This window comes from Sinohyriopsis cumingii, chromosome 6 (assembly GCF_028554795.1).
Source record: "Sinohyriopsis cumingii isolate HCF-2022 chromosome 6, ASM2855479v2, whole genome shotgun sequence".
NCBI lineage: Eukaryota > Metazoa > Mollusca > Bivalvia > Unionida > Unionidae > Sinohyriopsis > Sinohyriopsis cumingii.
Window position 1 is genome coordinate 6,698,760 of NC_142966.1, and position 16,550 is coordinate 6,715,309.

Here is a 16,550-nt window from a genome sequence, read left to right on the forward strand (position 1 = left end):
GACACAGGTCACCCAGTAAAGTCTAAGTGGACACAGGTCACCCAGTAAAGACTAATTGGACACAGGTCACCCAGTAAAGTCTAAGTGGACACAGGTCCCCAGTAAAGACTAAGTGGACACAGGTCAAACAGTAAAGTCTATGTGGACACAGATCACCCAGTAAAGTCTAATTGGACACAGGTCACCCAGTAAAGTCTAAGTGGACACAAGTCACCCAGTAAAGTCTAAGTGGACACAGGTCACCCAGTAAAATCTAAGTGGACACAGGTCACCCAGTAAAGTCTAAGTGGACACAGGCCACTAGTAAAGTCTAAGTGGACATAGGTCACCCAGTAAAGTCTAAGTGGACACAGGTCACCCAGTAAAGTATAAGTGGACACAGGTCACCCAGTAAAATCTAAGTGGACACAGGTCACCCAGTAAAGTCTAAGTGGACATAGGTCACCCAGTAAAGTCTAAGTGGACACAAGTCACCCAGTAAAGTATAAGTGGACACAGGTCACCCAGTAAAATCTAAGTGGACACAGGTCACCCAGTAAAGACTAAGTGGACACAGGCCACTAGTAAAGTCTAAGTGGACCCTGTCACCCAGTAAAGTATAAGTGGACCCTGTCACCCAGTAAAGTCTAAGTGGACCCTGTCACCCAGTAAAGTCTAAGTGGACCCTGTCACCCAGTAAAGTCTAAGTGGACCCTGTCACCCAGTAAAGTCTAAGTGGACACAGGTCACCCAGTAAAGTATAAGTGGACACTGAATTATGAAGTCTTTATTTATCTCTATTTTATTTCATGTTTGAGAAATTAGAAAATATGCACATGCATAAAAACAATTAAAATTACTTATAACAGTTTCTTGCCATGGTAACTGAACAAAAGATGGTCACTACTGTGTGACTCATTATGATCCTACCAATTTTTTTGTCTGTAAGTGTTGGGACATCAAAAATATTATTTTTACATTTTGGAGATGAAAAATAACAATTAATTTTTCCTGTCCCAAAATTTACTGTCATTACAGTATTATTTTTTCGAAAGCTAAATCAAATACCTTGAAAATTTATTATGCCCCTCTTTGAGTGTTTCTTTGTCCATTTTGCCTGTCTCATTATTTAAAGATATTTCCAATTCCTCTTCTGTTAGTTTTGTAATGATTTTCCATTTCCATTTTCCACTCTGATGACATCTCTGCTATATTGGTCCCAAGGTTTTCTTAATTTTTGCAAACTCTTGTCAGTTGAGCTTGATGGCTACAATTTCACTAAAAAAATCGAATGCATATTTGTTAGATCCAGACTTCTGTTGAGAAAGTTTATCTCATTTAGGTCAGGAAGCTCAATTATCTTCTTCATTTTCATCCCCATGCTGAAGGTTTGATATGGCTCTTCTGAGTGAAATTTGACGGTACATCATAAGTCTACCATTTTGCACCAAGAACATAGAAAACAAAACAATGCATTTGAGCCAATGATACATGTTTTTACTCATCTGAAATATACTTACTAGCACTTGCATAGGCAAAGATTTATAAATGCTTTTAAAAAAAATCAAGTCTTGAAATTAATATCCTAGTTTTATTCCTGATCAAGGTTTAATGTAAGAAGTATATGTATAAGTGATTCACAATTCTAAATACAGTCCTTATTAAGTATATAAATTTTATTTTGATTCAGAAGTTATAAACTAAAGTGTTCCATGGGTTTAGGGTAGTGAATTATCAGGAATTTAATGGGTTTGGGGCAACTAAATGGCAAGAACATATAATCACAAAGAAAACACAATTTCATTGAAATGAAACTTTTAAGTTTATTTAAGCTTGCCCTTTTTCCTTGATTTGTATCATTATTTATTACTCTCCTGCATGAAATATTGCATAAAAATTAAAAACATAAACAACATAATATATGATATGATATCATATTGTAGCCCATTCGGGTTATGTGACTTTAAGATAGTGCACATGCGGCAATATGGTATCCCTAAGTTTACAACTCAAGTCCTGACAGACACAAATATGATTAGTATTCAGTTTTGCACAGGAAAAACATATCCTCAATCATTCCTCTTTTGAAACCCTGAGACCAGAACTGTATTTGGTTGTTTTAAGCTGTGCACAAGTTTCTTCTGGTACTTTTCCCTAATTTGTCCGAATTCCATGATATCCTTTGGATTTTCAGAATACCAGAACTCGTCAAATTCATAGAACACGTGACCTGGAAGGAAAACAAACTTTTAGTGACCCAGAGTGGATTTATTAAAATAATTTATTTGACATAATATTCAAGGTAAGACACATTCCTGGACATATTTTATACCTATACAGTTTGTCTATCCTGCCTAAAAGTCATCTGAATCTATCCCATCATAGCTTCTTCTAACAAATCATAGCAATGGATTTGGATGAATATTTTCACTAAATGCCATAAAATAAACAAGAGTACATATTATATGTCAGCTTATTATATGCCAATCCCATGTAGATAACAGCATATTTTATGCAAAACCCATGTAGATAACAGTATATTTATATGCTAACCCCAAATAGATAACAGCATATTATATGCCAACCCCATGTAGATAACAGCAAATTATATGCCAATCCCATGTAGTTAACAGCATATTATATGCAAAACCCATATAGATAACAGTATATTTACATGCTAACCCATGTAGAAAACAGCATATTATATGCCAATCCCATGTAGATAACAGCATATAATATGCTAATCCCATGTAGATAACAGCATATTATATGTAAAACCCATGTAGGCAACAGCATATTATATGCCAACTCCATGTAGATAAAGCATATCATATACTAATCCCATGTAGATAACAGCATATTATATCCAAAACCCATGTATATAACAGTACATTTATATGCTAACCCCAAATAGATAACAGCATATTATATGCCAACCCCATGTAGATAACAGAATATTATATGCAAAACCCATGTAGATAACATATTTATATGCTAACCCCAAATAGATAACAGCATACAATATGCCAACCCCATGTAGATAACAGCATATTATATGCAAAACCCATGTAGATAACATATTTATATGCTAACCCCATGTAGATAACAGCATATTATATGCCAACCCCATGTAGATAACAACATATAATATGCCAATCCCATGTATATAACATCATGTTATATGCAAAACCCATGTAGATAACAGTATATTTATACCATAACACCATGTAGATAACAGCATATTATATGCAAAACCCATGTAGATAATAGTATATTTATATCTTAACCCCATATAGATAACAGCATATTATATGCCAATCCCATCTAGATAACAGCATATATGCAAAACCCATGCAGATAACAGCATATTATATGCAAAAACCATGTAGATAACTGAAATTTCTATACAGAAACCTTTTTTCTCCTTTCACTCATTGTGACCTTTACCACTGAACTTTGGATCTCAAGACAGATAGGCATTTTTTCAACCCAAAGTACAATTTACCCACAAAGTTGGGTCCAACTCTGTGGTGTTGAACAAAGTGTTATTGTGTGGAAACCAGTTTTCAACCTGCTTCCGCCATTTTCCAAGTGCAAGGAATGTACAAACCTTGGCTGATGTATGTGATGCAGAAATGATTTTACTGTGTGAAAACTATTTTTATTCTTTCAGTCCTAGTGACCTTATGCTTTGACTGTCTGTTTACAAAGTCAAAAGGATTTTTCCAACCCCAAATGCAAACTACTGATAAACGTTTGCCAGCAGTAGATGGAAACCGTTTTGTTCATGTTTCAGTCACACTGACTTTGACTTTTGACCTAACGCCAGTGGAAAATATCCACAAGTTTGGTAAAAGTAGATGCAGGAACTCTAGTTATTTGTGCAGAATCCATATTTCTTCTTTCTGCAAAAATTAGCTTGACCTTTGAGCCTCTGAGCGCCAATTCAATAGGGATTCTTCCTTACCCTTTCTGCAAACCATACACAGTTTAGTAACTGTAGATGTGGACAACTTATCATTTGCAGAAACTTGATAACAGATGGATGACCAGAATATTAATAGTTTTGCTTTATGGTGGGCATATAACTGGACATTAAATAATAAATTAATATTTAATCCGATGGAATCAGGTTTCTAATAAAATGACTTCCTACCCTGAAAAACAATATTCATTCTCCAAAAATAAGACCTATTGCCCACTTCATGAACTTGGGTACCAATCACATTGTATTTCACAAAACTATGAACTTAATGCCACAAAAATGAATCAGGGGTCAAAAGATCTTCTGCCCAGAGCCCATGAGCTACCAGAATTGTGGGGCTGGGGCAACCAGATGCTAAATTCTGATAGCCCATTGGGTTACATAATGATATATTGATTTGCTCCATATATTTACAAAATATAACTAGTCAAATACTTTCAAAAGGAAACTAAGCATAAATAATTACTCACAACATAAAAAAGAAGAAGATTTGAAGCAAGCAGTTTTGTATTACACAGTTTACTGAATTTAAACTGGGCTTTAAGTCTTCCAGTAACCCAGTGGGTTACAATCAGCATTTTAAATTTTCCAGAACATATGAATCAATTTTAAATATTCCCAAAACTTTCTAAGAGATTACTTACAGTAGACTTCATGAAACTCCTCTATTGTGGCTTTGCCATGAATCTTATTATAGAAATGTGTCTTCATGTGACCCTTCTTCAAAAGGTCATACACCAGGTCTGTCATATTAATTCCTACGATAGCATAGGAATATCTGAAATTCAAGACACAAAAAAGAAAACATAAATAGCATGTGCTTTGTTCAGCAAATGTAAATGAGTCGAGAAAATTGGGGTTACTATACTGCACCAGAATTTAAACCTACCCTTTATGGAATATTGTCTTTGTGCCAATGTTCAATTCAGCTTGGCTATGGATGCACACATGTATGACATGGCAGACATTGATTAGGTAGAAAGAAACTGATAGTGATGTCAGTTGTATCGTGATATTGCCACAATGTTACAATAACATCAAAATAACATCATTATGCCATAGCAGCAATCAGCCATTTTCTACAAAGCACTCGGAAAACATGTGCTTATCCAAGTACCCGGATAAATGTTACAGCTGGTGAAAATTCCATTTTTCTCCCCAATGATCAATGCCTATAGACTGTTGCTATTTATATCTGATAAACGAGAGTTGATTGAAATTTACCATCTCTGTGAAAAAGCTGATTAGAGCATATATGCTTTTTTGTATTAGTACTGATTTGGTTTGAAGACAACTTACCCAAGTTTAGGATGATGAGATTTCTGCAATATTTTCCTGGCTTCTGTCTTGTATTTGCTTGCAAAATGACTGAAAAAATAATAGTAACCCTTTTCTGAAATTATCAAGTCAATGATAAATAACAAAAACATTCATAAAATGTTATCTATCATGACTAATTATGTAAATGTTTGGTTGAGGTATCTCAAATACATTAGTAAAAGTGCAATTTTTTATAGCCAACCCTACTGGATCTGCAATAGTCATTTAGTAAAAACTATTTTGTCAAAAAATGTAAAAAATGCCCCTACCTCAATAATGTGCACATGGCAAACTTGCAAACTCATTAATTAATAATACAGAGTTTGCCACGGATTCCATTTTTTAAAACTAGAAAATGCCCTAAATTGTAGAACATGAAGTAAATCACAATGGTAATTGGTAAATGAAACACTTAAATATTTTTACTGTTATTAGTTATTGATTCAATATCATGAAATTCTCAACTTTGTTTCAAAGATATATTTCATAATGGAGAACTTCCAGAGTTTGTACTGAACTTAAAGTGCCTGAATTGGCACTCAGAGATTTCCTCAAGGATATGAAGTTCTACCTGCAATGGAATCACAGTATTACTATTTTACCAACAGAACAAAAAAATAGAGTTCTGAAGTTGACTGTTTATTAATGAAATAAATTTCCCTGGTTTTTGTATTAAAAAAAGGAATCTTGCTATTATGTAAGTTTGAGAGAGTGATGTATGTAAGGTGAAGTTGTTTGCATTTAAAACATGCACAATGGAGAGAATGTTGGCATACCTCTATGCTACATTAATGTAATGTGGATGATATTTCTTTGGATATTGTACTTTTGGAAATTATACATGATCTAAGCACACTGCTAACTAAAATGACTGCTCCATTGTGCTAAAAAATCAGTCTGAATTAGTCTAAAGTACACTATCCATAGCAGCTACTAACATTGGGAAAATGAGTTTTGCCAGACTAGACAATACCAGCTTCTGAAAGTGCAATGATTGAATTACCGACTATATAAAATTTAAAAAAAAGTTATTGGATTTTTTTGCACAATTTATCTCTGAAGTTCAGGAAGTGAAAATGACCAAGTGGAGCAAGCACTTTTTTGAAGGTCCAAGATCTGGAGTAAAGCCAAGCTGTATTGTCTTTAACTCATATTGCAACCATCAATCATAAACCAAAATAAAGGGAATTAAAGGTTCTTTGAACTATACCTAGGATATACAAGGTCGTTTTTTAAACAGCCAGTATAACCAGTGAGGAAAGCCGGGGAAATTATTTTTCTTTGAAATTCTAACCCTATGCAAATTACTAAACTGTAGAGTTCCACCATAGGCATCACTCATATTCACACAGATGCTTGAATGCAGTATGGAATTTGTATGTATAGGCATCACTCATATTCAGACAGATGCTTGAATGCAGTATGGAATTTGTATGTATAGGCATCACTCATATTCACACAGATGCTTGAATGCAGTATGGAATTTGTATGTATAGGCATCACTCATATTCACACAGATGCTTGAATGCAGTATGGAATTTGTATGTATAGGTATCACTCATATTCACACAGAAGGTGTAGGGTTAAATAGCAATAGCTTTCTCTTTGGAATACAGTCCATGGTCACATTAACCTAAAAGGAATAGGTAATAGGAGGTGTGCATTCTACCTCTACTCTGGTACCCTTGAGGGAATAAGGGTTCTCACTGAATGTGGGTAAACTGAATATCAGAACAGCATAATTGATGGTTATCTAATCTGTGATGACAGTACCCAAAAGAAAAAGGAAACAAAAATAGTTTTTTTAATGAATAAATCACTTGGCAAATCTAGTAAATTCATTATTCTGTCTGTGCTAAGGTTGTGCTTAATACAAACTGGGCAGCAGCCACCTGACCCTACAGATTCAATCCTTGTCCTTACAAAGCTAAATCACACAGATAGAAGCTTGAGAAGGTTGACCATGCATCTAATGTGTCTTGGATTGAAACAAACATAAACACAATAAGCTCTGATTTCATGAGTTGAAATTTTCAAGATGCATGCGCAATCTCTTGAGACCTCAGAATGTACTAATCATACTACCAGGGCTTTGGGTGTTAAGTCATCGTTTCTCTGCTTGGTTGGAAGAAAGAGGTGTTGCTGGCCCTGCCCCCCCCCATTTCTGTGCATTGTTTTAGTGAACAGACTGGATCCTGTATCATGACTCCTCAGACTTATTGATGGAGGAGGAGGAACCAAGTTAAATCATGCAATATATGGACTCCCCAAATGTACTAGATGACCTCCATTCAGATTTCTGGGACTTTTTGAAAGGATTATCTAGTCGATAAATGGTCCAGCAGGGTCATCTGCAAATGGTGGCAGAGAAGAATCAAATGTTGCATCTTTCCAAGATTCACTCCTTGTCAGAAATTGACTGTGTGAGTTGAATAATGTGTGCCATGCACAGCTGAGAAAGGCAAACAAGACTGACATTTGTAAAAATGCCATGACCAGAATGCTGGGATGGAGTGAGGTCTGATTTGTTCCAACTGATAAGAAACCCTAACAGACACAAAAGGGAAAGAAGATCATTTCTGCCCTCCACCAAAGATAAACTTAACGTGCTTTTGGAGGATGCTGTCAAGATATACCATTGTTGCCGCTGATAAGATCACCGAGAAGAAAAACGCAACACAGCAAATGATCTTGGTGAAAGCCTGGGTGTTACGAGTTTAGGTTCTTACAAAAAGTAACAGGAAAAAAGTGAAGACATCAAGCTTTGTAAAATTTAACAAATCATTTATTTCCCTAGAATATCAAGTAAAAGAATGAGAAAAAAGAACTTATGTTTTTACAAAACAAATCCCAAAATAATCCAAGAATAAAAAATTGAAGTCCTAGTAATAAAATGTCCTAAATGAAAGTGAGTTGGAATCCTGATTAAATCCAAAATGGAAGATGATGCAGTGTCAACAGTCTCTTGCTGAATCACAGAAAATATTATTCCAGTGTTTGAATTCTGTATAAATTTTGATAAATGTCCTTGTCCAAGAATTAATTTTGAGCACTAGTATTTCCTTGGAAAATAATCACTTGAAATTCAATAATTTGAAGAAAATAAAATCTCAGCCCAAACTGGTCACAACAACACAACTTAAACATGTCAAAAGTTTAAAGCCCACTGACTACTTCTATACAAAACATTAGGTGTAAGGCTAACTTAAGATGCAAAACAGATTCCCAGATGGGGGTCACATGGTCATCCTTCCAGAACAAAATAAAAGCTTTGTACATGCCTAACATCACATACTCCCAGTATTGCCTTAACTAAAATCAATGGTTCTAGCTCTGGGAAAGAATTTTAAAAAATTTAAAAAAAGTTTTTTACCAGAACTGCCACTGTTTCTCACTCAAGGTCAGAAACTAGATACCATGTTTCTATTATTATAACAGTCAGGTCAAACAGAACTGATCTGAATTTCTGGAAAATGTCAAATCCAGTATATAAAGTTACATTACAATAGCATGTAATGGAATAAGAAAAATTAAAAACTAACAAACAAATAATTAAATTAAATATACATAACACTGGGGCTGATACTGATTCTGAACTGGTGAGCATGAAATTGGTAAAGTGTTCACTGAAAACCAAACTTGTGTGAGGATGCATGAACTGGGATGTGAAAGTATGCATCTGTCAACTAGAGTTCATCACATGTTACTGAAAATCTGACTGATCATACCATCTCCATTTTGAACCTCGGTACGATTATGTACTTGTTGAGCCAGTTATAGAACAATCTGTGATTGCCATCAGTAATGTGTACCAGAAACTGCATGACTTGAGAACTATCTCCACTGCCTGCTTGTCAAACAGCGACCAGACCTCGTGTAAACTTCCTGCATTCCCCAGATCATATGGAAAGTCCATTATCAAAGAGGCAGCTGACACGGAAGGTGGGTGGCTAAATGAAACCCAAAATACCTCCAAAAACATTTAGATCACCCAATTTGTTCTCAAAAACCAGCTGATCCCTGTTTTGAAAATGAAGAAAATTGTCACCCATTGGAAGGCTGTTTGCAGGCAGTCAGGGTGGCATGTCAACATCTGCTGTTTGGGGAAGGAGGAACATTGTTTCTTATCCTCTTTGTTAAAAGGCCTCCAGAACTGAGGTCTGCTGCTATCTGAAATTTGGTTGAGGATGAAACTGTTGCAATATTCTGCTCCTTATCTTTTTGCCAGTGATCATCGGTTTGCTGAGACTGGTTTGGCCTGAAAGTAGGTGCAGGTGGTGAGGCAATTTGAAGAGGTATTTCTTGTGAAGCTTTCTTATATGCAACAATGATAGTATGACAAAAAGGTTCCGACCACAAAGTCAAAGCATAATGCAGGTTTTGGGTGGAGAGTGCAGGCAGCTTTAGGATGGAGACTGTATTTTATGAGTCAGACAGAGATTTCTTCAACTTTCAATCACTATGCAAGAGGCTGTTACACTGACTGTTTGTTATCATCTGAATTCACTGAAGCCTATACCTTTATAGGCCTGGCTTTCAGCTGAAGGTTCTGGGAATTTGCAAATCAGCAAAATTCTGTAGATGTCCTCCACAGATGCTCTAAAACTGTATTTATATGCTGCTTTGTAGGATAGGTGTACAATAAATCAAGGTCATCCTTGCACTCACTGCAACAGAATAATCCGAGGAAGAGGGGTGGGGCTACTGGGATGAGGCTGTGCCATTGTCCCTTTGTTTTGTTTGATAGAATAATCTGTAAAGATTTAAGACAGTGGCTGCTTTGGTCACTGGGTAAATGCTATCGTCTGTCTTGCTGGTATAAAATGCCAGTAAGCTTGCTGGCCTATTGGTTTGGCTATTGTCTGGCCTATTGGTTTGGCTATTGTCTGAATGTGCAGCCTATCCATCTGTTTGGTGGTCAGCTTAGCTCTCAGCTAGATGGATGACATGGTTGCTGGCTGGTTTAGAAACTGCCTGGGTGGTCTGTGCAGCAAGAGGGATAGACTGACTAACTGGATTCCTATATAGCTTCACATACCAAGATGTGGTTAGCTGGTAGTGTCATGTAATAGTTACTGTTGGCATTGTACACATTACTTTGGATGGTGGATGGACCATCAAAGAATCCACCACTACAATGGCCAGTGACAACATCAACAGCTGTGAACTTAATATATCATAGTCATTCTCTATGGACCCCTTTTGCATTTTTAGTTCTCACTGCGGTACGATCAACTAGGTGTTATCCAACCATAACTCGCAAACACTGCATGTAGATAAACATTTTGTACACATAAGGTATGTTGTACATATGTCTTCATTTGCCTTAAAAAATCTGCATTTGATGTATTTCATCAACATGGTCTTTCTTTCAAAAGAAAAGAACAGAATTTGGGGAAATAACAAACAGAATGTGTTCACCTACATAAATAAACAAAGCTTATTACTAAATAAACTAATAAATATTAGCAGTGGGTATTAAAACAACCATCAACAGGTACCAACAATTCAGGGGCCCAGAGTGGCCTATTGATCTAAATCGCTTGCTGTTACGGATCACTGCCATATCACCTCTGTCTGTATGAGTTTGAGTCTTGGGCTCGGCTAATGTGGGTATGTGAGAAATCTTGCCAGTAGCTTCCCATGGGTTGGTGATTCTTTCCAGGGTTTTCCCAGGTTCTTCCTCCACCATTTATACTGGCCATTATGTATAGCCAATCTTGTGCTGAAAAATGGTGTTAAACTCTATAACAACAACAACAACCAGCAATACAGGGTTGATGCACAAGGTCTGAAAAAGTCCATAACTTTTTAGAAACTTTAAAAGACTCACCAAATTTTACAAAATAATGATTGCAACATGCAGTAAATACCTTTACACTCCATTATGTGCAAACTTTGTCACAGGATGGTGTAATTATACATACAATCAGCTTCTGTGAGTGGTATTGGGTACAATGCATATTGCATCAGTGAATGACTGGTAAACAACTGTAGCCCCCTGGTGGTGGTGAGGGGAGGTAAGGAGAAGGTTGGAAAGAGTTTCTTCCCTTGGTCTAGATGGAATATGGATGATTGCTGGATTTGAGATCAGTGGTGCAGATTCCTAACTTTAAAGTGATCAGGGAATGTATTCAAAGGAAAAACAATTCTTTATGAATAATTAAAACTTGGAATTTATAAATTAAAAGCACTCCATGATGCATTCAAAAAGCACAAATTAGTAACATCTATTAAGATACAAGTGGCTAATCTGACACTTGAAGCATATTTGTCTTGTAAGCTTCATAACTTTTCCCTTTCATCTCACATGTTTTTAAGACTGTACATTTTTAAAAGGTTATGAAATGACAAGTATAATCAATTTTAATGCAGAACAAATTTCTAACATAATAGATCTATAATATTAAGAAGAAAATGTCCCTTAAAATATTAAAATATTCAAATAGTAAATTTTTATGGATTTCATTGTAGACCTGAACTACAAATTTTAAGACCTAACAAAAATTTAGCCACATATGATAAATAAGCCACTGCTTCTTACTGCATTTCATTCTCTGAGATCAAGAAAGCTGTCTGATAAATCAACATTATTTTAGTCATTTGGTAGCTTGTTCATATTTTAATGGTTTTTTTTAACCCTTTCAAAATATGAATTATAAATCAATTTTATTATTTCAATAGACACATATCTATACAGTATCCAGTAACTGTAATTTCCACTTAAATCTATATGACAAAAGTAAGGATATAGAGAAACAATAAAAAGAATAAGGTATTTAAACACAAGCATATCAGATAATGAGAGAAAGAAGAATGTGTGTGTGTGTGATTTGGGTTTTTAATGCAGCTTTAACAATTTTTCAGTCATATCACTATGATGTCTGCAGTTTGGCAGTTTATGGTGATGTCTAGCACTGGGGCATCATGATACAGACATGTAACATTATGTCCCACCCAGTCATATTATCCGACACCAAGCCAACCAGTTCTAACACTAACCTCTTGATGCTGCCAAGCGAGGCAGCTGTTAGGACCATTTTTGTTAGTCTCTGGTATGACTCGGCCGGGGATGGAACCCGCGACCTCTCACATCAGAGGCAGACATTCTAACTACTAGGCCACCAGAGTGGTAAGAAAGAATAATAAATGATATAAATATATAAAAATTAGATTTAATACATATTGAAATCGATTCTTTAATCACGTAAAAACCTGTACTTTAATAACTATAGGCTTAATGTAGCTGGCTGTATCAGCTCCATTGATTTGCTGAGTGAAAGTGATTGATCTGACAGATTCATGATTTGTGCTCAAACAACTGGCAGTATTGTTTTAATCACTGAAGCAAATGATCTTGTTGCAGAAGAGGGATTGGAATGAAAGGCAACTTTTCTGATATGGGAATTGTTTTAAATCAATAACAAAACATGGGCATATTCAGGAGAGACAAAATACATTGTCATGTGGTCTGTAAGCAGTTTAAAATTCTGTTGGGCAAGTAAAGATTTTGTATTGCTTGCCCAGAATTTTATATTAATTATGAAGTAAACATGGATTTGTTTCAATTTTATTGAATTTTTATCCAAGGCATGCAAACCAGTTTATGATTTTTGAGACAAAGATCAGCTGCCAATTATAAGATTTAAGATGCCGTCTTTTTTGGAATGTAAAAACAGACAAAAAGAAAATCTATAACTACATCCAAAACTACAAAAAAAACAACCCACAGTAATATTTGAAAATAGCATAATTTGATCTAGAGAGAGGTTGAGGGAAGATTCCTTCTATTTCTGTATAGCTGGGGCACTGTAAATTAAGTGCTAATATGGGAACATGTTTATTCACAACAGAAATCTTTTATTTAGAGACATGGTGAATCTAAATCTAGTGTGATAATGTTAAAAAGGAACTGATTTCAACAGAACGGAATTATAGCATACAACATCACATACAAACCAGCTGGTCTAGTTCTGTGTGTACCTAACAGTGAAACAGATGAATTGAATTTGATTTCAGACTGTAGCAGTTAGATTTTGCATCCCCTCCCATTACATATAGGGGCTCGTCAGAATCTCAGCAGCTGGTGTTTCTTTTGAGGATTTCTTTTATCACTGAGAGATAGATTTGGGTGACATTTAAGAATACATGTCAAGTCAAGGGGGAGATGTGCACCCATTTTGATATATGTCAAGTCAAGAGGGAGATGTGTACCCGTTTTGACATATACAGCTACTAATGAAGTTGTCTTTTGGTATTGTGCCTGATTGTGAGATTGATGAACTAGGTTCGATCTCCAACTATGACATTTGGATTTTGTATCTCCTCCAAAAACAGAAATTAGATATTATTCAGATTGCATAATTCACATTTAAATTATTATTTTTCTTCAAAATATATGTAAAATTAAAAAAGGAAGGGTATGTTATGAACAGTTTCCACTCTATATCTAATTAATTGTGTGACAATATTTTCTAATATAAAAGACTTACATTAACTGATGCAATCCCAGCAATCCCATACCCCTAAAGTCTGTCTGTGGGTCGTTACCCTGGAAACCAATAAACTTCCATTGCTCACTAACTCTTGTCTGTAGCTCATCATCTGGCATAAGCAACTTCCATAGCTGTAAAAAAAAAACAAAAAAAAAAAACATTTACTCTTTATGCACATTGAAACAAAGTTACAATTTTCACAATACCTAGCAGTGTTTAAGATTAAGTTTCAGAACACTGCTGGACTCCATACATTCAAATACTGAATAAATATTAATGACATTCCTTAAAAACTGATAGGTCTACTCTGAAAACTGTTGGTATTTGAGTGGTCTCTAAAAATAGTGATGTTAAATTGTTCATCTGTGAAAATGTTTTTTTTGTTTTTACTGTTGGAAAGAGCAGCATGGTGCTTGCAACACAGTGCTCAAATGGATTTATAAAAAGATCACATCATACCTCTAAATATTTATCATAAGCTGGGTTCATCTGCAGCTTGCTAAACATTGTAATAAAATAGATTAATAACAATATGAAGTCATGCGTCCGATGAACTGGAAATGTAAGCTAGAGCAGACAAAATCAGCCAATAATCTGCATTTTTTTTTTTAAAGCAGTCTAAAATGAGTGAAAGTGTTGGATCAAGTCTTGATAGTACAATTTCAGAGGAAAAATTTGATTCAGTCGTGAGTAATCAAATTCCCATTATGGATGTGGAGACTGTAATCACAATAAATATGTAGGGTCCTTTGAGATTATCCAATTCTCAGAGGCTGCACAAGACCAATCATTTCAAGAAAAATGGTTACAAAGTAACAAGTGACAGCTTTATGATTATGAAAATAAGATAAAGTGGTGTCATTGATGCCTAAAACACAAGAAAACTAGCAGTATTACAGACAGTTCTTCTAATATTCATATGAGTACTAGTATTTGTATAAGTAATCTTAAACGTCAAACTGACAACAAACACCATGAAGCATCAATATCAGCTGATGATATGCAATCAAGCAGAATGTGATGTCTCAAAGGGAAGAGGATATTACCAGTCACTTACTGAGAACCAATCCATGTGCCTCTATTTTAACTGAATTTGCCTTAGTTCACATGAAGCCAATTTAATTCTTTACCCAAAAGGATATCAACAAACTTAAACTGCCACGATTTTGCTTTCTTCAAGCTCTATGCCAACAGATATGGCAAGCTAAATCAAATTCACTTGAAGAACCAAATATGAAAATCAAGGAGTTACATGAAATAAGATGCCTTTCAAAGTACAAGCTGCTAAAACTATTTAAAGATGCTAGGACTCTTTGATCATATTATTTATTAATGATAAAGATGCCAAATCAAAGGGATTTTCAAAGAAGCTGGCAAATTATGACTTTATTTCAACTACATCATGCTTATGGACTTTATTTCAACTACATCATGCTTATTGACTTTATTTCAACTACATCATACTTATGGACTTTATTTCAACTACATCATGCTTATGGACTTTATTTCAACTACATACATGCTTATGGACTTTATTTCAACTACATCATGCTTATGGACTTTATTTCAACTACATCATGCTTATTGACTTTATTTCATCTACATCATGCTTATGGACTTTATTTCAACTACATACATGTTTATGGACTTTATTTCAACTACATCATGTTTATGGACTTGATTTCAACTACATCATGCTTATTGACTTTATTTCATCTACATCATGCTTATGGACTTTATTTCAACTACATACATGCTTATGGACTTTATTTCAACTACATCATGCTTATGGACTTTATTTCAACTACATACATGCTTATTGACTTTATTTCATCTACATCATGCTTATTGACTTTATTTCAACTACATCATGCTTATGGACTTTATTTCAACTACATCATGCCTATGGACTTTATTTCAACTACATCATGCCTATGGACTTTATTTCAACTACATCATGCCTATGGACCATCAATGAGTTTTGTTTGGCTTTACAGAAAAGAGACCTGGATGTGTCCCTGCTTCAAATGTACTTAGAACATATACCTAGATGGTTTAGAAAGTTACAAAACAAACAGGGGAGTCTAGCCAAGCATACCAGACATACCTCAATCAACTTAAAGAACACATCTCTGTGGTTAAAATGAGACTGGCTCTAAAAGACTACCATGTCATCACTCAAGGAAACAGAAATATGAACAAAGGTGTGTACTTTTTAAAAGTCTAATAGAGAAACTGAATGAGACCTTCACCTAAAGAGATATTAACATCATATATACGCCTTTGGGATTTTGGGTATGATACCTGTTTCATTTCTGTTCATGCTGGAAATGATTGTAAAAAGGGATTTTGGGTATGAGACCCGTTTCATTTCTGTTCAAGCTGGAAATGATCGTGAAAAGGGATTTAGTGGCCAGGATATCACATTATCTGGATAAGAGTCCGGTATTTAGGACTTGGATATTACAGGGATAGAAGTCCTGTATTTGGAGTTTATGCATTAAGGGGATAAGAGTCTTCTGTTTAAGACTTGGACATTAAGTCCTGTATTTAAGACTTGGACATTAAGTCCTGTATTTAAGACTTGGACATTAAGTCCTGTATTTAAGACTTGGACATTAAGTCCTGTAATTAAGACTTGGACATTAAGTCCTGTATTTAAGACTTGGACATTAAGTCCTGTATTTAAGACTTGGACATTAAGTCCTGTATTTAAGACTTCAACATTATGAGATTAAATGTCTTGCATTTATGACTTAGAAATTATGAAA

The 16,550-nt window shown here is 35.1% G+C and overlaps 1 protein-coding gene across 2 annotated transcripts in view; it reads right to left on the bottom strand.

Annotated features, from left to right (window-relative positions):
* Positions 1-751: 751 nt before the first annotated feature.
* The window catches only part of LOC149796320 (ELMO domain-containing protein 2-like), a 44,669-nt gene continuing 28,870 nt past the window's right edge, over positions 752-16,550 (bottom strand). For both annotated transcript variants that reach the window (XM_089960974.1, XM_089960975.1), the window contains exons 5-8: positions 13,777-13,910; positions 5,264-5,332; positions 4,609-4,742; positions 752-2,209 (exon numbers count right to left, since the gene is read on the bottom strand). In XM_089960974.1, the coding sequence (XP_089817100.1) occupies positions 2,049-2,209; positions 4,609-4,742; positions 5,264-5,332; positions 13,777-13,910 (498 nt within the window). In that variant the 3' untranslated portion in view covers positions 752-2,048. The remainder of the gene's footprint in view (positions 2,210-4,608; positions 4,743-5,263; positions 5,333-13,776; positions 13,911-16,550) is intronic.